This window comes from Myiozetetes cayanensis, unplaced genomic scaffold, assembly GCF_022539395.1.
Source record: "Myiozetetes cayanensis isolate MyiCay16 unplaced genomic scaffold, myiCay2020 scf26, whole genome shotgun sequence".
In the NCBI taxonomy this organism is placed as follows: Eukaryota; Metazoa; Chordata; class Aves; order Passeriformes; family Tyrannidae; genus Myiozetetes; species Myiozetetes cayanensis.
In genome coordinates this window covers 4,073,976-4,098,491 of record NW_026087477.1, presented here as the reverse complement: position 1 = coordinate 4,098,491, position 24,516 = coordinate 4,073,976, and the positions used below count along the sequence as shown (strand labels likewise).

Genomic DNA, 24,516 nt, shown 5'->3' with positions numbered 1-24,516 from the left:
CACAGACGGGGACACGTGGAGAGATGGGGACATGTGGGGATGGGGACAGAGGGATGCACAGACACACGGACAGAGATTCCTGGGGATGGGGACACACAGACAGGAACCACACACGGACACAGGTCACAAGGACCCACACAAGGAGCAACAGCCCAGGCACTCGTGGGCAGGTGGTGACAGGGGACACAGGGACAGGACAGGCAGATGCCAACACCACAACCTGGCAGAGGGTGCCGTGAGCCCCTGGGGTATTTGGGAGTGTCTTGGGCAGTGGGGTTGGGCCTTGGGGACACAGAGGCCACAGTGCCACTCCAGTGCAGGACCAGGAGCCTTTGTCACCATCTGGTGTTATCTCCCCATGGCAGAGCCCCAAAACCCCAGAGGGGCCCTTGTGGTGTTGTGGGACCCCCAAGTGCTGGCTAAGACCCCCCACCCCATGTCTGAGAGGGACCAGAACGGCCCAAGGGTGACTGTCCCCAGCTCTCTGCACTGTCACGGGGTGGGCGGAGGTGACTGGTGGCCTTGGGGGTCACAAGGTGTTTGTCACAGCCAGGGTCTGCCAGGGCCGGGCCAGGGGGGCTCCTGCTTCCCCCCCTTCCTGAGCAGCAGCAATTAAAATCCGCAGCTGCTATTAATAGCAGGCAGCAGGCACTGGGCACGGCAGCACCCACGCACTGGCACCACATCCCAGCGGGAACAGGGGGTGCCGACGGGGACCCCGGCCCTGCCCAAGAGGTGACAAGGCCTGGGGGGGGGGGGCAGCTGCGGCCCCCCCACCAATCCCCCCGCAGCGCCCGGGCCGGCGGAGGCTCCTCGTTCGAGGGAATGAATGAGCTCCCTGGATGGTTCTGCTGCGGCTCCTCCTCGTTCCATTGAGCCCCCGCTCCCCGCCGGGCCTGACGCAGCGGGGCGGCTGCTCACGCAGGGCTGAATCACGGCCCTGCCGGCCGGGGGGTGCTGGGGGGTCCTGGCCCCTCTCTGAGCTCAGCAGGGCTCGGGGGGTCCGCACAGGGGGGGTTTGGCTGCTGAGAGGGGCGGGGGGGCACGTGCAGGTGCCGCGTGAGCCGGACGTGGAGCAGCCACGGGGGACACCAAATAACCGAGTGACAGCGAGGGGAGAAGGGCAGGGAGTTTATTGGGAGCCTCCTCCGCTCCGACACCCACCCTGGAGCACGGGATGGTACCGTGGATAAGCCCCCCCCGGGGCAGCAGGATGAGGAGGGGGGAGCTCAGCACCTCCTTGCACTTCACAGCCCCCCCAGGGCAGCCCCGATCCCGAACTCCAGCAGGAGGAGGGTGTGAAAGGCAGGGCACGGCACAAAAAGGGACACTCAGCCTGGTGCCACCTCGCCCCCCCCAGCACAGAGAACCCCCCCTCGTGGTTCGATGTCACCCCCCAGGAGAGGTGAGACAGCCCCGAGGCTTTACCACGCCGAGGCAAATCACGTTCCCCTCATCCTGCTCGTTTGTGTCATCCCAGGCCCAAAATAACCTCCCTCCGCCCCCCCCTCCACTCCAGGTTTTCAAAGGAAGATTAATTGACTCGGGGATGTTGCAGCAATTAAACTAACGAGCCCCAGGATCTGTCAGATGATGCTCAGCTGCCTCCATATGCTGCAGCTGGGCCACCGCGGCGGCTCCGAGCCTCCCTCCTGCTGCCGGCACTGCGCCATCCCTGCGATTCCATCAGCGCTTCCAGGAGCCCGGCGGAAGCTGCTGCGGGAGCGGCGGCTCCGGGTAATTAAAATGCAGCCCCTGCCTGAGCCCCGCTGTGCCACACAGCTCGTTCCCAGCTCCAGCCTCTGATCCCAGCTCCTCACCCCGGAGAGCACATCCAAAGGGACCAGCGGCGCACGGAGCGTCCCCGGGGCCCTGCTCTGCAGCCACGGAGATCTGCTTGTGTCTCTCAGCAGCCCTTCCACCAGCTCACTTCCCCCCCTCCCAGGGAAGAGATTCCATTCCTCTGGAAGCTTGGAAAAGCCTGGGAGCAGCCCCTGCTCCGACTGCTCAGCCCCTCTCACTGCAGAGCTCTGAGAACACAAGTGCTTTCCCTGAAATATTAATGCTGGAAATTGTTACTGCCCCTTTCTTGCAAGCTCCTGCATCCCGGGCCCTGGGAGTGCCAGGGAATGGACAGGGATAATGCAAGGATTTGCTCCATCCCTGGAATCGTCCAAGGCTTGGAGCGACCCAGTCTGGTGGAAGGTGTCCCTGCCCCTGGCAGGGGGTGGGGTGGGATGAGCTTTAAGTTCCCTTCCAAGCCAAACCATCCCGGGATTCATCCTACGATTTCCAAACACTCCGTCAGCACACTGCTAAAACCTAAGGAGGTTTTTCCTTAGGGAAAGCTCAGCATATGGATGAGATGCAGAGAAGGAAGGAGGGCAGGGGGGCCCGGCCTCGTTTCTCCGTCAATCCCCAGGAAAGCCGCGCTCCCCGAGCCCCGGGGGGCTGCACTGGGAGCTGTGCTGGAGGGAGCAGCACCCCGGGAATGCTGGAGCCCTACAGGGCTGTTATTTTTGGCAGCTCTTACAACCAGGTTTTGCTCCAAACTAAGCCAGCCAAAGCAGCTTAGCCCAGCAATCCCTGCTCCCACCTGCTCCGGTCCTGTTTCTCACCTCCTCGGAGCCTCTGGACCAGGCTCCCGGCTCGTTCCGGAGGGTGGGCGAGGGGCAGGAGGGAGAGGGGCATTGTGGAGGTTGCAGGAAGCCACACACACTCGAGGAGCTCTCGGAAGCAGCCTTTAACCAGGTCCTTAACGTTTGTGCCAGCTGATCTCCAGGGACACTCCCTCGGGACGTTCCTCATCATCTCCCTCTGAGCACGTGGGAAGAAATCCTCCTCCTGCAGGTAACCTCGGGAGGGCCCCCTGTGCCGGGCTGTCCCCCCTGCCCGCGGTGCTCTGGCGTCCCTGCGGCGGGAGGGCAGGCTGGTCCCGGCGAGCTCGGCGTGCCGAGGCTCCCGGCTCACCACGGGATGAGCACCAGCCCGGCCAGCAGGGCATAGCCCAGCACCAGGCACAGCACCTTGAGCAGCCGCTGGCTCTTGTCCTCCAGCTCCCTGGCCAGGATCTCGAAGAAGGTGACGAAGAGGAAGGTGCCGCCGGCCATGCCCTGCAGGAGCAGGGACACGACGTCGCCGGCGGCGCCGCGGGCGCTCTGGATGCCCATCCCGACGCCGATTCCCAGCGGGATCATGAGGCACACGGCCAGGGCCAGCTTGGCCGCGTCCCGGAGCGGCAGCGCGGCCCTGGCCATGCTGATGCCCAGCGCCACGGCCACCAGCGTCTCGTGGATGGCCACGCCCAGGAACAGGCTGACGACTTTGCCGCCGTCCTCCTGCAGCCCCAGGGCCAGCCCCTCGAAGATGGAGTGCGTGCACAGGGCGAAGACCAGCCCCAGCAGGCGCAGGGGGCTGGAGCGGGACAGCTCGGGCAGGCTGAGGTGCGGGGGGTGCCCCCCGTGCTCCCCGTACAGGGCCCGGCCCCGGGGCGAGGCGATGAAGGGGCTCTCGTACTCCGAGTCACTGCCGCCGTCCGAGCCCGCGTTGAAGGTCTCCAGGTCGATGAAGGAGGGCTTCTCCTTCTGGCAGCTCAGGACCAGCTGCTCCACGAAGACCGTGACGAAGAAGCCGACCATGACGATGGTCTCGGCCACGGGGTAGTCCGTGGTCACGTTCCCCTGCTTGAGGACTTCATCCAGCTGGGGGGAGGCAAAGGATCCGCAGTGAATCCCTCCCTCCCAGGGGGAACATTCCCGCTGTGCTCCCACAGCCCCACGGGGGTGCTGGACCGACCCAGGGCGCTCCAACACCCTTGGACACCCTGCCACGAGACAGGGGATCCTTCTGCCTTCCAGACACACATCGAGCTGGGTTCCTCACACCCCAAAAATGCCCCAAAGCCCCAGTGACCCCATGGGGGCAGCCAGCAGGAGGGCAGGGAGGTGGGCACAGCTCACCCTCACCATATGAGGGCACAGAGGTTTGAGGGGGCTCCACGTCCAGCTGGACACGGACCCCTCCTCACCCCCACTCCCTGGAGGGCTGGGACCCTGCAGGGCATGGCCAGCACTCACCTTGCCCCTCACAGCTGGCAGCAGGGCGTTGAAGCAGGTGGCCAGGAAGACGCCTCCTCCAAAGGAATTCCAGAGGGCCAGGACCTTCCTGGAGCGCTGGGCCTTCTCGTGGTCGGCCTGGATGAGCCTCACGGGCAGCAGGGCCCCCGCCAGCACCAGCACACAGATGCCCAGCAGGCACAGCACCTTGGCCACCACGATCCTCATCCTGGGGGGGGGCTCAGGGCGGGGACATGAGCACGGACACACCCCCAGGGACAGCTGCTCCCGGGGTCAGCACCTGTGGGAGGGGGGGAAAAACAGGGAGTTTGCCTTTATGATCCCATGGGAACCACCAGGGAAAAGCGTGACTGCAGTAAGAAAGCAACCTGGAAGCGCTGCTGAATTAACAATCCCTGGTTGGGGCCACCCCAAAACAGCCAAGCTTTTAAAAGGTTTTATCTGGAACGGCCACCCTGTGACAGGGAAACGCCCCAGCTGTGCTGTGGGATCCGGCTGAGCCCAGCCAGCGGGTCAGCTCCCGGGTTTTAACCACGAGGAAAGAAATCCACACCTCTGGCTGCCTCCCAGAAACCCCCCAACCTCAGGGTTTTCCCTCTCTTTCCCGTTTTTAACCCAAACCAGCCCCTGCCAGAGCCTCAAACTCCTGAGTGCAGCTGCAGCCGGTGTCCCTGAGCGGGGCTGGAAGCATTCCAGAGGGGAAGGAATCCCCAGGAATACCTGGTGGCTCTCCTGAGCTGCTCCTGCAGCAGCAGCACCGACACCCAGGCTGTGGCACCAGCCTGGAAGGAAGGATTAGCTCAGGTAGTGCTCGGATTAGCGGCACAGAATGAAGCATCCAAGCGACGAAAAGTATCCTGCAAAGCAGGCGGGGCCCTGTGGGAGGGAGAGCAAAGGGTGTACTGATCCGTGAACCCCTAAATCCCAGGTTTTCTGCTGAAAACAGGACGCCTTCCCCACTGCCACGCTTGTCCCGGCACTTCCAAGCCCTGAAACCCCTTGAGGTCGCCTCACAAGGGGTTGGGGTCCACCCAAGCCCCCTCAAGGCGAGGAGGGGCCGGGCCCCAGCCCCTCACGCAGGCCCGGGATCCCTCCTGAACCCCTCACACGGGGAGGGGGGCCCTGTCCCCCGCCCCCCCGGCTCCCCAGCCCCGCTGTGACCCCCCGTGTCCCCTCCCGGCCCCTCCATCCCCTCGGGACGCCCCCCGGGCCCCCCTCGCTCCCCGTTGCCCCGGTAACCGCCCCCCCCCTCACTCACGGCCGGTCCCGCCGCTGCCCGGCCCGGCCGCCCCGCTCGCGCCCGCCCACGGCGCGCTCCCATTGGCTGCCGCCGGAGAGCCGCCCGCTGATTGGCCGCGCGAGCCGCCCGTCAAACCCGCCGGGGCGCGGCCGGGATTGAGCTCCGCGGAAACGCGACCCCCGTGACCGCGCGTTCCGGGGCAGCGGCGGGGCCGCAGCGCTATCCCGGGATGAGCGGGAGCGGCGGGAACCGGGAGAGCCGGGAATGGGAAAAAAAACCCCTGGCACAGCGCCCTCCACCCGCCCGCCCCTGCTCTTACAGCCTTCCAGCGGCTTGCGGTTAGAGCGCACAAACTGCACCCCCCCTGTGAGAGCTGAAGTGAACCTAAAAAATCCCATAAAATTCCATTATTTTCGCCGTCGGCTCCCAGAGGAGCTGGGGAACGTGGGAGTCTGGCAGGAAAAGTTGAAAAGCAGGCATCAAGGACCGGCCACAGCCCTGCAGGGCAGGAGCAATTCCCCCTGGAAAGCTGCACATGGAGTTCAGAGGTGTGAGAAGAAAACCAAGAGAGGCGGAGAAAGAGAAGAGAACAAGTTACAAAAGGACAAGGAGGGCAAGGGAAGGGAACAGTTGCACTGAAATGAGCAGAAAACAGGGAGGGGGGAACCGCCCGTGGTTTCTTCTTTTTGGATAATTCTGGTACATTTTCTTCCCGTGCTGTGCTGGAGTGTAAAAAACCCCTTTTGTCGGGCTGCAAAGAGCAGCTGGAGAGAAAGATTTCCTATTTCTGTGCTGCAGAAACACACGGGAGGAGAGTTCCAGCAGGGAAGAAGGGCACAAGATGTGCCCCAGCCCTGGGGGGGCAGAGCCCTGACCCCACCGAAGCCTCATGGGAGGGGACCCCTTGAGCCACCCGGGCACGAGGGAGAACAACGAAAAGTGTCCAAATGGTTTATTCCTCACAAGTGACATGAACCACAGTAACTTCATGGAGCATTTACAGGTCAGCTTTGCCACGATATTCATCCCCCACCGTCCCTGCTCACTCCTGCAGGGCTCCCCAGGGCCTCGCCCCCCTCCCGCCTTCCCCTCCCTGCCCCGGCCCCACTGCTCCCCAAAATCTGCTTTCAGACCGAGCCTGAGCGGATAGAAAAGTCTCTGGCCTCGGTAAGGGACTTCTGGGGAGCTTTGGGCTCGCCCAAGGTGGGGCCTGAGGCGGCTCCGGGGGCTTCTCCCTCCCCAGGTTGAACCAGCAGCCACCTGATTCCTTGATCCAAACATTTTATTCCCTCTGCTCTACCCTGGCCCCCTCTATCCCTACACGAGCACACTCAGCCAGGTTGTTACTTACATGCAGAAAAGATTTAAAAAAAAAAAAAACAAAACCTAAAAAAACCAAGAAAAACTCCTTTTAAACACGAAAAACACCTTTAAGCTCCCTCACCGTCCGAGCCGACCCCGATCGCTCCCGCACAGCCAGAATCCCTAAAGCTCTGTCAGGACTGAACCCCGAGAAGTGCACGAGGGGGAGCACGTGGGGATGTTCTGCCTGTCCAGTCCAACGTTTACCTGGGAGAGGGGAGCACCAAACTCCCGGGATAACGACGCTGGCAGAGCCGCCCCAGCCCCGACCCGGGACTGCAGCCCTGCTACTGAACCAAAATCCCGGGGGCCACGAGATCCCAGCATCTCCAGAGAGGTCCCAGCGTTGTCTCACGAGCGGCAGGACTGGGTTAGGAGGGGCTTCAACGCTCCTTGGAAGTGGCCCCGGGGCAGGAGAGCCGAGGAGTCCTGGAGTGACGGGGGCTTCGGTCTTCAAAAAGGGGTTAAAAAAAAAATCCCCAAGGGAGCAAATCCCACGGAACTGCATCCATGTGGGTCCCCCAGTTCTGTCAGAAAGCCTCGATGCTGGTCTGTGTTCAGCCTGCTGGGTCTTCCAGGAGGAAAAGGACGAATGGGAAGGGTGAGAGGGAGGAGCAGGGCCGAGGACTGGGGGCAGAGAGTGAGTCTGTCTTCAACATGCAGGTCAGAGAAAGGGGTTTTGGGGTTTGGTTTTTTTTTTTCCATTATTTTTCCCCCTCTTCTTGGACACTTCCAACTCAAGAAATGGCAACACGCACATGGCTTCCAGTTTTTAAAGCAAACACCAAAGTTCCCCCGGGCTGTGCTGTGGAGAGAGGGAGAGAAGAGAAGGGGAAATTCAACCTGGGAGGAAAGGAAGTTTAGCCATTTTAATAAAGTTTGATTTAAAAAAAAAAACAACAGAAAACTCCTTCAGTAAAAAATCACAAACTTCTCTAGTGAAAAAACCCCACTCCTTTCATAAAAAAAAAAACAAAACCAAAACCCATTCATTTAGTAAAAAAACTTTATAAAAATTAAAGTGGAACCATTTGGGTTTTTAAGCATGGAGCCCAGACTGGTCTGTGAGTCCCCGGGGTGTGAGAAGGTGTGGAGACCTCTCTGGGCTCGGCCCTGCAGAGCCCCAGAGAGGCACCAAAGGCTCAGTTAAAGCACAAAGCATATTAGAAGTCAGTTGAATTCAACCCCCAGCCAGCTGGCCCAGCATTCCTGGCTGGAATCTCACCTGGAGAGCTCATTCCTGCTGGTCCTCGTTGCTGGCACTGGGAGTTCGACTCCTGATCTGGCTCCGGAGCTGCTCTATTAGTTCAGGGTTCTGCTGCTGCATCTGCTGGGCAAACTGCTGGCCCCTGAGGGACAGGGGACATGGGGGGACACGGGTGGGACCAGAGCTCTCACCCCCCCAGCACAGCCAGGGGCTGGGAACGCTCCCCAGCCCATTGTCACAACCCCAACCAGCAGCTCCCAAAACCCCCGGGAACGCCGGAGAACCCAACACCGAAACCTCCCCCAGGCCTTGAATCAAGGTCTGCTCAGGACCCCAAAACACCACTCAGCCAGCAGTTCCCACCACCCAAAGAGCCACAGCCTCTCCCAGCATCTTAAACCTCCCCCAGGGGTTCTGTTCCAGGTTCTGGGCACCCCCAAGCCCCCATCCCCAGGCCCTGGAGCTCCACTCACGCCTGGATCAGGCTGGCGAGGTCGTTGGTGGAGGGGCTGGTGCCCGTGGCTCCCATGGTGTTGTGGCCACCTGAAATCATCCCAGACATGCTGTGGGGGAGAAGAGTCAGAGCAGGAGAAAGAAAAAAAAAAAAACAAACCAAAATTAATTGGTTTATGTCGGAGCACAAAAGGAACAGGATCCCCTTCCCATCCCGTGGATTAGGGATTATCTGCAAGGGAATCCCCTGCCAACAACTTTTCATTCCTCAGCTGCAGAAGAGGAACATTAAGCTGCACAATAAGTAAAAATGCTCCTAAAGGTGTCAGTTCCTGTGTTCCCAGGTTCCCCCTTCTGTGTGCAAGCCCTGTGTTACGTTCATGGAATTAAAACACTGCCCTTCCTCACACCAGCTCTCCTCTGGCTCTGCATCCAAGACTCACCCAAAACACCCCAGCTTAGGGGACGGGGTTGGGTTGAAGGCTCCCCCCACATTCCTGCCCCCAATTCCCTCCTGCTCCCACCAGCCCAGACCTGCAGCAAACGCCAAACACACCCAGAGAGAGCCTCAAATGAGCCATTCCAAGAGGAAATACAAGCAGGATCCAACTTACAGCTGTTGTACTTGTGGGTTGTTCATCAGATTCGACGCCTGTTTCGAGAGAGGAGAAAGAACAACCCCCAGTTTAGTCAGAGACTGGGGAGCTGTGCAGATGTTGTGCCTTTCAACCCCAAAGAGAAGGCAGAAAGGCTTTGAAAGGGAGCAAAAGGACTGAAACAGCACAGGGAGGAGCAGGGCACAACACCAGAACAGGTCCTAATGCACAACAGGCCCTCCCACAGTGAGTAAATCCCTGGCTTTTCATCTGAGCTTTAATGAAACACCAGCAGCTTCCCCAGAGCAGCACTGGAACCAGGGAGAGCAGGCTCATCTGAGGAGGCACTGGGGCCACATCCTGAGGGAATATGTGCCCAGCAGCCCTGCTGGGACCTGTGCCTGGGCTTACCATGCTCATGAAGCCGGGGTTGTTCAGCAGCCCAGCCAAGTCGAATCCTCCCGGGCCTCCGGTCTGCAACAGAGAAACCACGGGCTGCTGGTGACAGCCCTCACTTCCAAACCTCATTCCCGGAGTTTGGGAATGCCAGGATCACATCATGGGACCCCAGAATGGTTTGGGCTGAAAGGACCTGAAGGATCACCCAGTCCCACCCCCCTGGGACATCTTTCCATTCTTCACCCCCTCTGAGACCCAGCTCCCAAATTAAACACCTCCCTCCCCCACCCCTGCACTGGAAATGCCTTTGGAAAGTTAAAATCCCTTCCAAAATAATCAGCTAACACAGTCCTGCCTGGAGCAGGTCAGCAGTGCAGCCAGCAGCTCCCTGGCTGGGAAACCTCCAGGTTTCTTTTCAAGAAAACCACCTCTGCAAGAAAAAAAGCCCCCAAAAATCCCTTTTCGTGCTGCTAACAGGTCACTGGGAAAATAAAGGAGCTGGATTTAGCAGCGATTTAATTAAAAAAGGTGCTTAAGGCAAAAATGCTGTTTTAAAACCCTCCCCAGTCTCATTTTCCAGCTGTTTCAAACAAGCCCAAGGTGACTGTTTCCCCTCTCTGGGTTCCAGTGCAATGTTCCCAGCAGGATCATTGACTGTCTGCCCCCCAAATATGCCATTTTAAACCCCACCCCAGCTCACCAGGGCCCTGCAAACAGCACCTGTGGGGTGAGGAAACCTCCCCCTAAAACCTGAACTGACGAATCAACTGCGCAGCTCACCGGACTGGGAGTCTCCTTCATCTTCTGCTCAGCTATTTTAAGGTTTGATTTGTAGGTGTCGTTGTCTGGGTCCAGCTCCAGAGCCTTTTTGTAGTACACGACGGCTTCTGTGTGTTTGTTCAGGCTGGACAGGGCCAGGCTGGGGAGGAACAGCAAACCCCACTCAGATAAAGCCCTCCCAGCCTGGCCAGAGCTGGAAGAGCAGGGATCTCCCCGTGGCACTGCAGGGCAGAGCACACAGGCGGCCCTGCTGCCACTCACCCCATCCTGCCGTAGGCTTTGCTGTAGCTGGGGTCGATGCCGATGGCCCGTTCACAGTCCCTCACTGCTCCTGCATAATTCCCAAGCTTGCTGTAGGCAGCAGCTCTGGAGGGCAGGGAGAAGGGGCAGGGAGATCTGAGCAGCTGGAATAGGCTGAGGGAAGCTCCCCTGCCCCCTCTCTGCTGTACAGGGGGCAGTGGGGGGTGAGGCTGGCACCGTCCCAGCCCCATCCAGGAGGGCCATCCTGACCCCAGGATCCCAAACCCAGGCTGGGACTCCTCCTGAGGACATTCCCACAGGAGGCTCCAGGGAGATACATGAGGATCTCCTGCCAACTCAACCAGAAACCTGGTTCTCCCTTGTCCCTCAGTTTCTCAGACACAACAGCCATTCCCATCCACTTCCCCACATCCCACGCAGAGGGAAAAGTGCTTTTAAAGCCACCACACGCTCAGCAAAGCCTGGACCCCCCAGCTCTGAGAGGGGCACCCGCCCAGAACCTCGTGGCACCAACGCTCTCACCCAGAGCTCAGCTAAAAGCACCACTTTCCAGCCCAAAACCACCCCCCACGTCATCAGTGTGTGTTGCTCCCGGAGCCAGGTGCCCCTGTGTGCCCACAACAAGCAGGCAATCAAATCAAGCCCCGACTCAAAGCCTGTTTCACCCAACAACTGCTTCCCCACCAACTCCCAAAACGCTTCTGAGAACTGAAGAACACAGAACTCCACTTCCCCAGCCAGCTTTGCACACACCAACCTGCATAATCCTCAGTTTTGAGCCTTCAGCTCCCCTCATTTCACTCCCTTATTCCCAGCCAGCCTCTTCCATCCCACTCAGAGATAACTGCATGGAGGCAGACACCCTTTCTTGGCATCCCTTATCCCCCCCAAATGCCTAATAAAGGTCATTTCCACACCCACACCCCAGCCAGAGATGGCAGGAGGCACAGGGAAGTGTGTTATGGTGAGCTCAAACCACACAGCGAGCCAGGAACAGAATGAGAAATCCACAGGATCATGAAAATAATAAAAAAGGGATTTTGAGCACTGAGGAGCCCTGGATTTAAGGGGGGAGGCCCTGGGGAAGCTGCTCCAGTACCTGTTGCAGAAATACACAGCGTTGGCCGGGTTTAATTCGATGGCTTTGCCATAAAAAGACACAGCAGCCTCGAAGTTTTCTGCCTTCATCTGCTCATTTCCTGAAACCACGGTGGAAAAACTATGGTTAGCAAGGGACAAACAGGGCCAGAGCCAAGCCAGAGGCCTGGATCCAGGTCCCACACACCCTGGGATGCAGGGAAAGGCTGACCCAGCACTTGTAGGCTGCTGTGCCAACCTCCCCACCAGTGCCATTTGCTTTGTTTCCCCATCCCAAGCACCCCCCAGGGACCAGGGAACTGAGACTCCCTCCCAGTCCCCACCAAAGCCTCGTTACCCCCCAGCCCCAGGGGAGTTACCCTCGGTTTTGAGCCTCTCAGCCTCAGCTATGTCGTCCTCGGAGGGGGTGACGGGCTCTGAGTTCGTCCTGCTGTGTTCCAGCTCCTTCCAGGGACAGGGAGAAGCTCAGATAAGGATTCCCACACCTCCCCCTTCCCAGGCACATCCGAGCCCGAAACACTCCCCTCCCACACAGCCTCCTGGAATTCCAGCAGGACTCGGTGCTGGGGCTGCAGGGGAGGCAGCTCAGCCTCTCGGGGCTCTCACTCACCTTCCCTGCAACAGCCTCGAATATTTCGGGGAGAGTCTGGGACACTGCCAGGCCCTGGTCCTCCAGGGACACCCCAAAAGCTGTCTCCAGGCACTGGATGGCCACTGCACAGGGAGAGGCAGGTCATTAGCTCTGCCCACCCCACACACTCAGCCCCGTCCCTCAGCACTGGGATTGCTCTAAAACAACTGGGGGAAAAAAAACCCAAACCCAAACCCCAAACCACACCTTTCCCACAGATCTGAGCCAGGACCTCAGAGCTGGGCACCCTTCACAGCCCAAAGCACCAGGAGCTGTCCCTTCCTGGCACCCAACCCCCAGGAATGCCCCCCCTCCCCACAGAGGTGCCCCTGCTCCTCTCACTGGCACAAATGCACAGGCCAAAGACTGAACCTTAAGCTCCTTAAGGAGACCTTTTTTAAGATCCCCTGTGCTCTCCTTCCCTCTGAAAGGGCCTGGGTAAACCCTGGGGAGCAGCGTTTGGAGGGCAGGACAGGGAAAACCCACTCTCCAAGCACAAAGCACTTCCCTGCAGCCACGAAAACCCTCCCTTTACACCTCCCCAAGAGCCTCCACCTCGTCCCAAACCAACCCTGTAAGTCTCCAGCCTGGGGTCAGGGAGGTTTTTGACCCCAGGTCCATCCCTGCCTCCGGCTAATCTGCTTTTGAAAGAGCTCAGAGAGCAGACGAGGAATCAGCACCCCTGGACACCTCTCCAGGGGACAAACGACCCCCAAATCCCCAGCAGGGTTTGGTGTCAGGAACAGCCCAGCTCAGGCAGGGGCAGGAAACAGGACAGGCACCCCCATCCCCCTGAGTTTCGGCCCCAGGCACATCCACCCACCTTCCAAACTCTCCTGGGCGTCGGGGGACATGCCCCCGCTCTGCAGCTGGCTGTGCAGGAACTGGATGATGGAGAAGGCCAGACGCCTCTGGTCTGCCATGCTGGGAGCTCTGGGGGGCTGGGCTGCACTCCTGGGGGCTCCCAAAATCACCTGGAGACGGAAGAGTCACGGCTGGAGAGAGAGCAGGAGCCGGAGCTTGGCTGCTGCTCCCCCTCAGGGTGGGTTCTGGGGGATGAGGAGGAGCCCAGGATGGATTTGGGGGGATAAGGGAGATGTTCAGGGCTGGCCAAAGATTCCAAGGAACTCCATTAAACTCTGCTGCCACCACGGCCCTCCCCTTCAGGAGCTCTCCAGGCCTGGATTCACCCCCAGCCCTGCCCAGCGACACACTCAAAGGCCCTGCAGGGCTCTGAGGCACCGAACAGCAGCACACACAACCCCAGACTCCACCACCACAAACTCCCACTTCTCTGCTCCCAGAGCTCAATCGGCCCTGAAACCAAAGCCAGGGGCTGAGGGGCTGTGTCCCTGCGAGCACAGCCGGGGGACAGGGCTGCCAGAGAAAGGCAGGGAGCACCCAAAGCAGAGAGATCCCCCAAAAAAGCACATCCCGGGGCCGGGAATTCCCAGGGATCCCAAGGCAGGTGCTGAAGGACACGGGATGGATGCAGCTCCCGCCGCCGAGCTCGGCCCCCCCCCGAGCCAGAACTGGGTTTGTGGCACAGCCAGGGGCGCTTAACCGAGACGCTAAACTGGTCTGAGGAGAGTCCGGCACGGCTAAGCCGGGCCCGGCCCACCGGGAGGCACCGCAGCAGCACCGGGCCCGGCACCGAGACCCCCAGACCCCGCCGGGACCGCCCGGTAATCCCGGCCCGCTGCCCACCCAGGGCCGGAGCGAGCGGTTCCCCGCGGGGAGCACAGCCCGGCGCGGGGCGGAGGGTCCCGGTGGGGAGGGGCAGCCCGGTCTCAGTCCCGGTCCCTCCCGCGCCCCGCTCCCGGTTCCCCGGTAACCCCCCGGTGTCGCTGCCGCTGGCGCCGGCGGGCCGGGCGCGGGGGGGGCGCGGTGCCGGGCGCTGCCGGGGCCGTGTCGCGGTGTGTCGCGGTGTGTCGCGGTGTGTCGCGATGTGCCCCGGTCCCGCTCCCGGTCCCGCCCCGCTCACCGGACGGCCCCGACACTCGCCTGGGCCGGGCGCGCTCACGCACTGCGCACGCGCCGGCCCCGCCGCGCGCACGCGCCGCGATAGCCCCGCCCACTCCCTTCGACGGCTGGAAAAGGGGGCGGGGCTTCGCGCTCCGCGCCCCGCCCCGCCCCGGCGGTACCATAGAGACGGGGCGCTGCCATGGCGACCGGGCGGGAGCGTTGCCATGGGGACGGGCGGGCGGGACCCCGGGGATGCTCGGCGCCCGCTCCGGGCCCCGCTCCGGGCCGGCTCTGAGGGTGGCGGCGGGGACTCCCCGCCTTTTTCGCCCTGCCCGCGGCGCGCGGGGAGGGCGGGAGCGGCGCGGTCCTCCACGCTCCCACAATGCCCCGCTGTCCCCGCCCGCCTCCCCGCGCGGGGCACATGCTCGGTGCGTGGCGCCCGCCCGGCCTGTCCCCGGCCCGCCAGCCCCCGGCCAGCACCCCCGGCCCCGCCAGCACTCCCCGGCCCCGCCGGCATGGCCCCCACAGGTACCGCCGGCCGCGGGGGCTGCGGGCGGCGAGGCGAGGCGAGGGCGCGGCAGGGGGTGAGGGCAGAGGGATGGGGCGGGAGGAGGGGGCCCGGGGCACCCCCTCGGGGCGGCCGTGGGGTTCTGCTGCCCCCCCCCGAGCCACCTCCGTGCCCCGCGGGCCTTGTCCCCGCGCGGGGCACGGGCAGTGCCGGGACGCGGAGGAACTGCCCGCTCCCGGAGCCCGTCCCTGCCGGGCCGATCCCCGAGTGCTTTCGCCGAGCCGCGGCCCCGCAGCCGCATTTCCAGTCCGGCCCGCGTTCAGGGAGCGTCTCCCGGCCCCTCTTCCCCCCTCTGCCCAGGGAATGTCGTGGACAGCCAGGCGCCCCGGCTCGTGGCCAACCAGCTGCGCTGGGACCTGACGGCCGAGCAGATCGAGGCCATGGCCGCAGAGCTCACCGAGAGCACCAAGCTCGTGTACGACCGGGTGGGCAGCCAGGAGAGGGGCGAGGTGTCCTACGAGAACACCCTGAAGGCCCTGGCGGACGTGGAGGTGGAATACACAGGTGGGAGCTGCGAGGGAGAGATAGTGGAGGTTGTGTCCCTGTCCGTGTCCCGGGATGAGCTTTAAGGTCCCTTCCAGCCCAGACCACCCCAGGATTCCACGATTCTGTGTTACTAAGGGGTTTTTTTGGTGGTTTCACCTCCTGCCCTCCCCCCTTGGCTCCCAGCAGCGTGTTGGTGGTTTTTCCCCAGTTAATGTTTATATGAGGAGGGACAAGTTCAAAGAGCAAGATTTGAAAGGGAGGAGCAAACGAAGCCAAGGACACCCCTTTGGCAGCGGGAGGAGCAGCCACAGTCCCAAGGCTGTCCCCGCTTTCATGTGTCAGGGAGCATCAGTGGCAACAAACAGCAGGAAAGGTCGAAGAAATCATCATCTCCTTCCTCATTTTTTCCCTAAGCCAGTGGATAAAAGTATTTCTGTGTGCCTGCTGGAATTTTTGGGAAGGTAACGTGTCCTGATGGCACCGTGGCACCAAAGTGATGCAGTTTTGGTTATTCTGCCTGGCTGGTTATTCACAGAGTGACAATCCAGGCAGCCCCTCCAGGTCCCTGTCCCAATCCCGATCCCTGTCACACCTGCCTGGAACAGGCACCACCCTGCAAGCCTTGTCTTCCTCCTCTCCCAGCCCTTTTTCCTAAAATAAGGGGGAAAACCCCTTAGCAAGCAGGAGGAGTGTTGACTTCAGCACCTCTGTCAGCACTTCCCTGCTCCCCTTCTGCTGGAGGAGAGTCCGGGAGCCTGGAGAGCACCTGGAGTGCTGGTACTGGAGGCTCTGTGGGAATGTCCTCCCTGTTTTCCCTTCTCCAGTGGGAATGTCCTCCCTGTTTTCCCTTCTCCAGCGGGGATGCATCAGGACAGGGCGCACCTGGGGCCTGCTGGCTCTTGGGGAGCACCTGTGTCCCACTTTTAGCTTCAAGGGAGGCACACAGGGAATATTCCATCACGGAATCCTGGAATATCCGGAGCTGGAAGGGACCGGCGAGTCCAACCCCGGGCCCTGCACGGGACACCCCACAAGTCCTGTGGTGCCACAGCTGGGGCAGGAGGGGTTGGGGTCTCACAGGCACGAAACTCCTGTGAGTTCTGGGGGAAGGGTGGGCTGTGGGGGGAGCCCAGGGGAGGGATGTGCCCGGCACGAGGCAGCCGCTCTTCCCTCGAGCGGGTGGTGGGTCGGTCCCTGGGCTGCCAGGCTGGCTCTGCGTGGGCACTGCCATGCCCAGCAGCCCTGGCACGTGGAGCCACGGTCCCTGTTCCCCGGCAGTGCGCCGGAACATGCTGGATTTCCCCCAGCACGTGTCCCCCTGCAAGGCCATCCGCGCCGCCAGCACCGAGGCCGACAAGAAGCTCTCCGAGTTCGACGTGGAGATGAGCATGAGGCAGGACGTGTACCAGAGGATTGTCTGGCTCCAGGTGTGTGCCCAGCAGGGCAGGTGATGCCCCAAGAAACGCTGTGATACAGCAGGAAAGCCTGGCAGGAACCAGTGCACCAAGCCAGAGCCTTCCCTGAGGGTGTTCCCATAACCCAGAGCTCCCACCAGAGAGCTGCTCCCTGCAGCAGCTGGGCCTGCAGCTCCCCGAGCTCACGACACTGTTTTCCAGGAGAAAGCAGAGAGTGCTTCCCTGAAACCCGAGGCAAAGAGGTACCTGGAGAGGCTGATCAAGCTGGGAAAGAGGAACGGGCTCCATCTGCCCGAGGAGACACAGGAGGTGAGCTCACAGAATTCCGGGGTGGTTTGGGTTGGACAGAAGCTCATCCCATCCCTTTCCATCCCCCTGCCATGGGCAGGGACACCTTCCACTATCCCAGGTTGCTCCAAGCCCTGTCCAGCCTGGCCCTGGAAGTAGCACCTGGTTGCCACAGGCAAAGGGCTGGAGGGAGGGGATGGAGCTGCTCAGGGTCTCCCTCTCTTACCACGCACCAGTGAAGGAGCTCAAATCTGGGTTAAAAACAGACGAGAAGGTGAAAAATAAGGGTAGAGGGGGTTGTTGCTGAAACACCTGCAGCTGCTGAGCTGGACCTTGCTGAGGTGGCTGGTTCCCAGCAGGTGTGATCCCAGGGAGCCTGTTCCAGGTGCTGGCACACCGTTAATTGTGCAGTGTTGGGGCTGAGTCAGAGCCAAATTCAGACTCACTGCTGGGCAGCTCAGCAGGGCACAGCCTGGCTTCCCCCCTGGCGCTGACTCTGCTCTGTTTATCTGCGTTTTAAAGAAAATCAAAGCTATTAAGAAAAAGCTGAGTGTCCTGTGCATTGACTTCAACAAGAACCTCAATGAAGACACCACCTTCCTGCCCTTCTCCAAGGAGGAATTGGGTATGGAGAGCTCTGTGCTGCCGTGGCCATGATTCCTGGCTCCCTCTTCCTATGCCCCTTCCCAGAGCTGGAGTTCCTAGAGCTGGGGGATCCTGGGCTCTCCCTCAGCCCTGTCTGCTCTTTTCACAGGGGGGCTCCCTGAGGATTTCCTGAACTCCCTGGAGAAGACAGAGGATGGAAAGCTGAAGGTCACCTTGAAATACCCACACTACTTCCCTCTGCTGAAGAAGTGCTACGTGCCCGAGACGAGGAGGAAGGTGGAGGAGATGTTCAACTCCAGGTGCAAAGAGGTAGGTGGGGCAGATGGGATGCCAGGACAACGGTGAGGGGGAATCTCCCCTGGGATTTGTGCTCCTTCCCTCAGGAGAGCTCCACCTGGATGCTCCACTCCCTCTGTCTCTGCCCTGCAGGAGAACTGCCTGATCCTGAAGGAGCTGGTGGATTTACGGGCTCAGAAGGCCAGTCTGCTGGGCTTCAGCACCCACGCGGACTTTGTGCTGGAGATGAACATGGCCAAGAGCAGCGCGACGGTGGCCACGTTCCTGGGTACGCCCCGGGGCACAGCGGGGGCCTCCTGGGCCGGGTGTGCTCCCCTGAGCACGGGTGCCATCCCTGCCTGCTGTGCCTCTCCCAGATGAGCTGGCCCAGAAGCTGAAGCCGCTCGGGGAGAAGGAGCGGGCCGTGATCCTGGACCTGAAGAAGAAGGAGTGCGAGAAGCGCGGGCTGGAGTTCGACAACCGCATCAACGCCTGGGACATGCGCTACTACATGAACCAGGTGGAGGAGACCAAGTACAGCGTGGACCAGAACCTGCTGAAGGAGTATTTCCCCATGCAGGTGGTCACCAAGGGCCTCCTGGCCATCTACCAGGAGCTGCTGGGGCTCACCTTCCACCTGGAGGAGAAGGCGCCGGTGTGGCACGAGGACGTGCAGCTCTACACGGTGAAGGACACGTCCTCTGGAGAGACCATCGGCAAGTTCTACCTGGACCTGTACCCACGGTGAGGCCTCGGGCAAGGGGGAACAGGGGAGCAGGGCTGGGCTGGGCAGCGGAGCCCGAGGAAGAGCAGGGTCCTGCTCCCGGGGTTGTGCTCCATCCCAGGAGCACGGGGTGGGTCTCCAGGGCTCCTGCTCCAGGCGGGAGCGTGGCTGGGGAGGCCGTGGCTGTGTCTGGCCGTGGGGGGGATCCCTGTGAGTGTCCTGTCCCTGTCCCAGGGAAGGGAAGTACGGGCACGCCGCCTGCTTTGGCCTGCAGCCCGGCTGCCTCCTGCCCGACTCCAGCCGGCAGATCTCGGTGGCCGCCATGGTGGCCAATTTCACCAAGCCCACGCCGGACGCGCCTTCCCTGCTGCAGCACGACGAGGTGGAGACCTACTTCCACGAGTTTGGGCACGTCATGCACCAGCTGTGCTCCCAGGTGAGGCCTCCCCACGCCACCACGGGCCGGGACCTTTGCCCCGTCCCGCTCCGCCGTCCCTGAGCTCGCCGCGTCTCCCAGGCGGAGTTTGCCATGTTCAGCGGGACGCACGTGGAGAGGGACTTCGTGGAGGCCCCGTCCCAGATGCTGGAGAACTGGGTGTGGGAGAAGGAGCCGCTGCTGCGCATGTCCAGGCACTACAAAACGGGCAGCCCCATCCCGGATGAGCTGCTGGAGAAGCTCATTAAATCCCGGCAGGCAAACACGGGTGGGTCCCCGCCGAGGGGGCTGGGTGCTCCCTGAGGAGCAGGGCTTTGCCTGGCTCCCCATGCTGCTGGAGGGTCCGAGGGGACTGGGGGAAGGAGCCACACCTGCCTGGTGGTCACCTGGGAAGGGCAAGGGTGGCGTGGCATGAAGCGGGCTGGGAGGTGGCACAGTGACAAGAGGTGCCAGGCCCCCAGCCTGCCCTGCTGCCACTGGCCTCGGTGACACTCCTGCAGGCAGGATTCTGGTCCTGCCTGCCAGCAGGAGCTCAGTTTGCCACCTCCTCCTCCTCCTCCTCCTTTTGGGAACAGGGCTCTTCAACCTGCGCCAGATCGTCCTGGCCAAGGTGGACCAGGCGCTGCACACCCAGACCAAGGCTGACCCCGTGGAGGTGTTTGCCCAGCTGTGTGAAGAGGTGCTGGGTGTCCCTGCCACCCCAGGTATGGGTGTCCCACCCTCCAGGCCTGGCCTGCCCCCTTGGCCCAGCAGGCTCTTCCCGGGCTGGCTCAGTGGGGACAGTTTGTGTTGGCTCCGGGGAAAGCAGAGAAGGGACTGGAAGGTGCTTCCCTGCGTGCTCTGGGGTTGTGACCAGCTGAGGCAGTGCCTGCTGTGACACAGTGACAGCGGGGTGGGGGGGTTTCCATGCTGTGAATTCCCCATAACCCCCCTCCCTTCCCCGCCCCGCAGGGACGAACATGCCGGCCACCTTCGGCCACCTGGCCGGGGGCTACGACGCGCAGTACTACGGCTACCTCTGGAGCGAGGTGTTCTCCATGGACATGTTCCACACCCGCTTCAAGCAGGAGGGCATCATGAACTGCAAGGTAGGGAGAGCACCCCGGGGGCGGCCGGGGCGGGCGAGGGCGGGCGTCCCTCACGGGCCCCGCCTCTGCTCGCAGGTGGGGATGGACTACAGGAACTGCATCCTGCATCCCGGCGGCTCCGTGGACGCCTCCGACATGCTGAGGAAGTTCCTGGGCCGGGAGCCCAAGCAGGACGCCTTCCTGGCCAGTAAAGGACTGAAGGTGGAGAGCAGCTCGCTGCCCTCGGGCTGCTGAGGCCCCCTGTGCAGTGCAGCCCCCACCCACGCCCCTGCCCTCACCTGGGACCTGCCACCAAACACCCCCTGGGCCACCCCTGCCTGCAGCTGCCCCTCCAGGGTCCCGCCCTGAGCCCACCCTGGGCTCTGGGCTCTGCAGTGACAGGGAGGTGACCTGCCCTTGTCACCCCCACTGGGGACGGGGCCGTGGGTCACCCACGCCGATTGGCTGGACTTTGAACCTGATTCCTGCACGAGGGGGAGTTTCAGCCTCACTGAGAGCCGGGGAAGAGGGGGAGAGGAGTTCCCAAGCTTGGGTCACTGTTTTTAAATCCCGTCTTTTTAAGAGAGCAGAATTCCCCCCCTGTTGTTGTTGTTTCCCCTGGGCTTGGTTTGTGCCCCAGGACAGATGGAACTGTCCTGAGCACCAAACAAGGGCAGCGAGCCCCGCTCTCCCCATCTTTGGGCAGCTGTTGGCTGTGGAATAAGGATGGGGAGATCCCAGAGCTTAAAACCCAAGGAAGGACATCCTGCCCTGAACCCCTCGGCCCTTCCTGCCTGGGAGGGGGTGGCTGGTGCTGGTGTTCCCAGGGCAGGGTTTGGGGGGCATGGCTGGGCCCCCGGTGCTGTCAGGTACCTGGAGGGGGGCTGTACCTTCCCCCAGGCTGTGCTGGGGCTGCCAGGGCCATTCCAGGGCCATCCCAGGGCAGCCGGTGCCTGCCACGCTCGGGCTGTGGGGGAGGGTGTTGCTGTTGCTGCCAGGGCGGGACAGGGGAGGGCCGTGTTTATGACCACAAAAACAAGCCGACAGCTTCAAACAACACGGATGCCGGGATAAAAATACCCCGCGGGCTCCGTGCCAGGCCTGGGGCTGCCGCGGGCAGGGACAGCGGCCTCGGGATCAGCCAGGCTGTGCCACCTGTCCCCCGGCTGTCCCCGTGTCCCGGAGGACCCTCGGGGTGTGGTGGCACAAGGCCCCGTGCCAGGGCAGGGCCTGGTGGAGCCCTGACCCCGAGGGCAGAGGCCGGGCCGGGGTTTGCTCAGGGAGGAATCACGTGCCAGCTGGGAGAGGTTTCCAGCCGCTTCCTCGGGAGCTGAGGAGCTCCAAGGAGGGCTGGGCTTTGTGGGGTCCCCCCCTGCCGTGGTTTGAGGGCACGAATGAGAACCGAGTGCCCAAACTCACACCCGCCACCCCATCCCCCTGCCTGGGAGCTGCTGTGTCCCCCCCAGCCAGGCTGGCCCCTGTTCCCTCTCCTCTGGCCTTTGTCACCAGAGGGCTCACCCCAAGTGCAGACAAAGTCGTTGCTGTCACCTCCCTCCCCCAGACCCTGCTGGTGACGCCCCCCTCGCTGGTCCCCTCTGGTGCTGACACGTGGGTGAGTCCCTGAACAGGGAAGTGGCTCCTTGGTGCTTTCTGGGGCCACACCGAGCATCTTGTCCTTGTCCCCTCCCGTGTTTTAGGCTTAGGCGGGTGGTCCCAGCCCCCCCCCCCCGAGGCTGTGGGTGATTTTAGTGTCATGTTTTACTGAGCTTTCAGCGTTTTCTTCCAGACTCTTCTCTCAAGAGAGAGAGAACTGAAGCTGAGCAGGGAAACCATGCACTTTCCTTCCTCCTTCCCAGCCCACAGGTCCCTCTGTCCCCTCTCCAGTGTCCCCACTGCTGGTGGGGCCGGAGGCAGAGCGGGGTGACCTCGTGCCCCTCCTGGTGACCCCCCAGGAGCAGCACCAGGACACGGCTCCTCGGAGCTGCACCTCCCCACCCCACCCCATCCCAGGCTGGCAGGGAAGAGAGCTCCCTTTTGGGTTTGGATTTCGTGGTTTTTTTTTTCTTCCTGTTAAGGTTTTTAAGGGCAGGCTGGTGTGTGTGTGCCGTTGGTCCCGGTCACGTCCCCACCCCGCTTGTCTCCATGACTGGATTTTAGATGGTTCCCAGCACTAATAAAGGTTTTCCTCCGCCGATGTTTGCCTGGCTCGGGTCCTGCCGAGGGAGCTGCTCCTCTGGGTGGGGGGGACTCGGCCCCCCCCGGGGTGTCAGGGGCACAGCCACCCCCCCAGCAGCGCTGCAGCAGCCGGCACAGGGGGTCCTGTCCCAGGAACAGGGGCACGGAGTGGCAGGCGCGGGGCGGGAGCCTGTGGGGTGTGAAACCCTGGGGAGGGACAGGCAGTGACCCCCCCCCGGTGTGTGCATCATCCCCCCCATGTCCCCCCGTGCCCCCTGCCAGCCCCACACCTGGGTGAAGAAGGGGTGGTCCAGCACGTCCTGCAGGCTGGGCCGTGCTGCGGGGTCGGGGTCCAGCATGAGGGCGAGGAGGGCGCGGGCCTGGGGGGAGAGCTGGGGGGGCAGCGGGTACCGAGCCCCCCGGATGTGCTGGTACAGCTCCCACCGCTGGCACCCCTTGAACGGGGGGCGGCCGCTCAGGGCCGTGTACCTAGGGGGGGTGCAGCTGCTCCAGGGGGGTCCAGGAGCATCCCCTGTCCTCCCTCCAGCCCCCTCCATCCTCCCTCCAGCCCCCTCCATCCTCCCTCGAGTCCCCCCTTACAGGGCACAGCCCAGGGCCCAGATGTCCGAGGCCACCCCGTGTCCCCTGCGGTCCAGCACCTCCGGGGCCAGGTAACTGGGGGTCCCACAGAGCGCCCTGGGTGGGGACAGATGGCATGAAGGCCTGTCCAGGAGCACCCCGGGGATAGGGGCAGGGTGAGCCCCCCCCTCCCCTCAGCTCACCCCCAGCGCCGCCCGGCCGGAGCCGCCCCCCGCGCCAGCCCCAGGTCCCCGATCTTCACCTGCATCCTCCCCGTCACCAAGAAGTTGCCTGTGGAGGTGGATGAGCGGTGTGGGGCTGGTGTGGGGCACCCCAGGCACCCCTCAGGTCACCCCATTTACCCCACGCACTCAGCTTGAGGTCCCGGTGCACGAGGCCCCGTCCGTGCAGGTAGCGCAGCCCTGAGATCACCTGGCGCAGGTAAAACCGCACCTCCGGCTCCTGCAGCCGGCCCCGGGCACGCAGGATGTCAGCCAGGGACTGGGGACAGAGAAGGGAGGCACTGGGACAGGCGAGGAGGCACTGGGAGAGAAGGGAAAGGGACTGGGATAGAGCGAGGAGGGATTGGGGGCAGAGCGAGGGGCCACGCTGGGCCCTGCTGAAGCCCTGGCCTGGGGATGTGGGTGCATTGCTTGGTTTGGGGTGCAGGTGCCCAGTTTGGGGGTTCAGGTGCCCGGTTTTGGGGTTCAGGTGCCCGGTTTCGGGGTGCAGGTGCCCACTCACCCCGCGGCTGCAGAGCTCCAGCAGCAGGTAGAGGCGGCCGCGGTCGCTGAAGTGCCTGTGCAGGCGCACGATGTGCCGGTGGCTCAGGTGTCGGTGCAGCTCCTGCTCCCGCTCCACCTGCAGCCCCACGAGCCCGGCAGACCCCCGGGGAACCCTCGGGATGGGGCACGGGCAGGGCTGGGGTCGTCCCCGTGGGTTTTACCCCCCATCCCTGGGGACTCCCCGCCCCAGACTCACCCTCTCCCCGCCGCCCAGCGCAGCCAGCCGGGCTCGAGGGATGACCTTCAGTGCGTAGAGCCGGCCACTGCTCACCTCTGTCACCTCGTAGCAGCGCCCGAAAGTGCCCTGAGAGGGTGTCCGTGTCTCCCCCCTGCCCCAGCGGCCCCTTCCCCAGAGGGGATGTGGGGAGTCCCCCTCAGAGCAGGACGCCTCGGGGACCCCCTGCAGCCCTGGGGGTGCGGGTGTGGGGCACCCCCGAGGTGCCCAGCGGGGAAGGGGTGCTGGCTGGGGTGAGGGGCTGTTCAGGGGTGCAGGGAGGGGGATTTACCTCTCCCAGGAGCCGTCCCCGCTTGTAGATCGTCCCACTGCCTGCGTCCCCAATGTACCAGCCGAGGGGCTCATCCCCTGCGTGCCCCAGGACCATCCTGCCCGCTCTGCTCTGCAGTGGGGACACCCCAGGGGACACCCCCACCCGACACTGTAACCCCTTCAGCTCCGGGATGCCCGTGGGACCCCAGGGTGCTGGGTGACCCCCTCGCACCCAGCCCCCAGCGCTCTGGCACTCAAAGTCCCCCAGAAGACCTCGATCACGAAGGAGGGACCCCCGGTGGGATCAACCCTCCCCGGGATGCCCAGAACCGGGGGGTCCCGGATCAGGATACGACCTTGTACGGGGGTCCTGGTGCCTCTTCCCTTCTGCTGCTGGGGCCGGTGGGGTCCCGGGGAGTGCAGGTGCTGCCAAGCAGCAGCTCCGCCCCCCCGGAACGCCACCAGCCCCCCCTCCCCGACCGCCGCAGCTCCGGGCCCCCAAGGGTTAACGGGCGGCCGGGGAGGGCTGGGCGCACCTTTGGGGCTGGATATTAAT

The 24,516-nt window shown here is 62.8% G+C and overlaps 4 protein-coding genes across 5 annotated transcripts; 1 reads left to right on the top strand and 3 right to left on the bottom strand.

Moving 5' to 3' along the window:
- Window positions 1–1,116: 1,116 nt before the first annotated feature.
- SLC39A3 (solute carrier family 39 member 3) lies at window positions 1,117–5,366 on the bottom strand. 2 transcript variants are annotated; one of them, XM_050321181.1, is made up of 5 exons: window positions 5,335–5,366; window positions 4,797–4,952; window positions 4,077–4,356; window positions 3,027–3,701; window positions 1,117–2,911 (listed from the first exon to the last, which is right to left on the bottom strand). In XM_050321181.1, exons 3-5 carry the CDS (start codon window positions 4,281–4,283, stop codon window positions 2,756–2,758), a joined length of 1,038 nt encoding a protein of 345 aa, XP_050177138.1. In that variant the 5' UTR covers window positions 4,284–4,356; window positions 4,797–4,952; window positions 5,335–5,366; the 3' UTR covers window positions 1,117–2,755. The 2 variants fall into 2 exon arrangements, with proteins under 2 accessions (XP_050177138.1, XP_050177139.1); XM_050321182.1 differs by lacking the exon at window positions 5,335–5,366 and having other exon boundaries at window positions 2,729–3,701; window positions 4,797–5,204.
- A 1,214-nt stretch (window positions 5,367–6,580) lies between these two features.
- SGTA (small glutamine rich tetratricopeptide repeat co-chaperone alpha) lies at window positions 6,581–14,177 on the bottom strand. Its single transcript, XM_050321265.1, has 12 exons — window positions 14,088–14,177; window positions 12,927–13,077; window positions 12,083–12,186; window positions 11,832–11,916; window positions 11,474–11,573; window positions 10,375–10,479; window positions 10,114–10,252; window positions 9,346–9,408; window positions 8,953–8,990; window positions 8,359–8,448; window positions 7,904–8,027; window positions 6,581–7,483 (listed from the first exon to the last, which is right to left on the bottom strand). The coding sequence occupies exons 2-11, from the start codon at window positions 13,024–13,026 to the stop codon at window positions 7,913–7,915; spliced, it is 939 nt and encodes a 312-aa protein (XP_050177222.1). The 5' UTR covers window positions 13,027–13,077; window positions 14,088–14,177; the 3' UTR covers window positions 6,581–7,483; window positions 7,904–7,912.
- A 273-nt stretch (window positions 14,178–14,450) lies between these two features.
- Window positions 14,451–22,128, top strand: THOP1 (thimet oligopeptidase 1). The gene is made up of 13 exons (XM_050321516.1): window positions 14,451–14,596; window positions 14,737–15,140; window positions 16,401–16,549; window positions 16,739–16,846; window positions 17,348–17,450; window positions 17,580–17,740; window positions 17,861–17,996; window positions 18,085–18,451; window positions 18,666–18,867; window positions 18,949–19,135; window positions 19,443–19,571; window positions 19,819–19,955; window positions 20,031–22,128. The coding sequence occupies exons 1-13, from the start codon at window positions 14,451–14,453 to the stop codon at window positions 20,187–20,189; spliced, it is 2,388 nt and encodes a 795-aa protein (XP_050177473.1). The 3' UTR covers window positions 20,190–22,128.
- On the bottom strand, window positions 21,634–24,168 carry LOC126643257 (inactive serine/threonine-protein kinase PLK5-like). Its single transcript, XM_050321515.1, has 8 exons — window positions 23,980–24,168; window positions 23,670–23,777; window positions 23,433–23,549; window positions 23,060–23,189; window positions 22,892–22,979; window positions 22,710–22,805; window positions 22,400–22,598; window positions 21,634–21,723 (listed from the first exon to the last, which is right to left on the bottom strand). The coding sequence occupies exons 1-8, from the start codon at window positions 24,073–24,075 to the stop codon at window positions 21,634–21,636; spliced, it is 924 nt and encodes a 307-aa protein (XP_050177472.1). The 5' UTR covers window positions 24,076–24,168.
- Between the last annotated feature and the right edge of the window lie 348 nt (window positions 24,169–24,516).

Excerpts from the sequence above, each read along its gene's own strand:
- SLC39A3 (XM_050321181.1), bottom strand. The coding sequence starts at position 4,283 with ATGAGGATCGTGGTGGCCAAGGTGCTGTGCCTGCTGGGCATCTGTGTG. Across the intron at positions 3,702-4,076 it reads TGCCAGCTGTGAGGGGCAAG|CTGGATGAAGTCCTCAAGCA; the intron begins GTGAGTGCTGGC and ends GCCTCCCCCCAG. Across the intron at positions 2,912-3,026 it reads AGAGCCAGCGGCTGCTCAAG|GGACGCCAGAGCACCGCGGG; the intron begins GTGCTGTGCCTG and ends CTCCCGCCGCAG.
- SGTA (XM_050321265.1), bottom strand. The coding sequence starts at position 13,026 with ATGGCAGACCAGAGGCGTCTGGCCTTCTCCATCATCCAGTTCCTGCAC. Across the intron at positions 11,917-12,082 it reads TCGAGGCTGTTGCAGGGAAG|GAGCTGGAACACAGCAGGAC; the intron begins GTGAGTGAGAGC and ends TGTCCCTGGAAG. Across the intron at positions 11,574-11,831 it reads TGAGAGGCTCAAAACCGAGG|GAAATGAGCAGATGAAGGCA; the intron begins GTAACTCCCCTG and ends CCGTGGTTTCAG.
- THOP1 (XM_050321516.1), top strand. The coding sequence starts at position 14,451 with ATGCCCCGCTGTCCCCGCCCGCCTCCCCGCGCGGGGCACATGCTCGGT. Across the intron at positions 16,847-17,347 it reads TGCCCGAGGAGACACAGGAG|AAAATCAAAGCTATTAAGAA; the intron begins GTGAGCTCACAG and ends TGCGTTTTAAAG. Across the intron at positions 19,572-19,818 it reads GGGTGTCCCTGCCACCCCAG|GGACGAACATGCCGGCCACC; the intron begins GTATGGGTGTCC and ends CCCGCCCCGCAG.
- LOC126643257 (XM_050321515.1), bottom strand. The coding sequence starts at position 24,075 with ATGGTCCTGGGGCACGCAGGGGATGAGCCCCTCGGCTGGTACATTGGG. Across the intron at positions 23,190-23,432 it reads TGGAGCTCTGCAGCCGCGGG|TCCCTGGCTGACATCCTGCG; the intron begins GTGAGTGGGCAC and ends CTCTGTCCCCAG. Across the intron at positions 21,724-22,399 it reads ACCACCCCTTCTTCACCCAG|AGTCTGGAAGAAAACGCTGA; the intron begins GTGTGGGGCTGG and ends TCTTGAGAGAAG.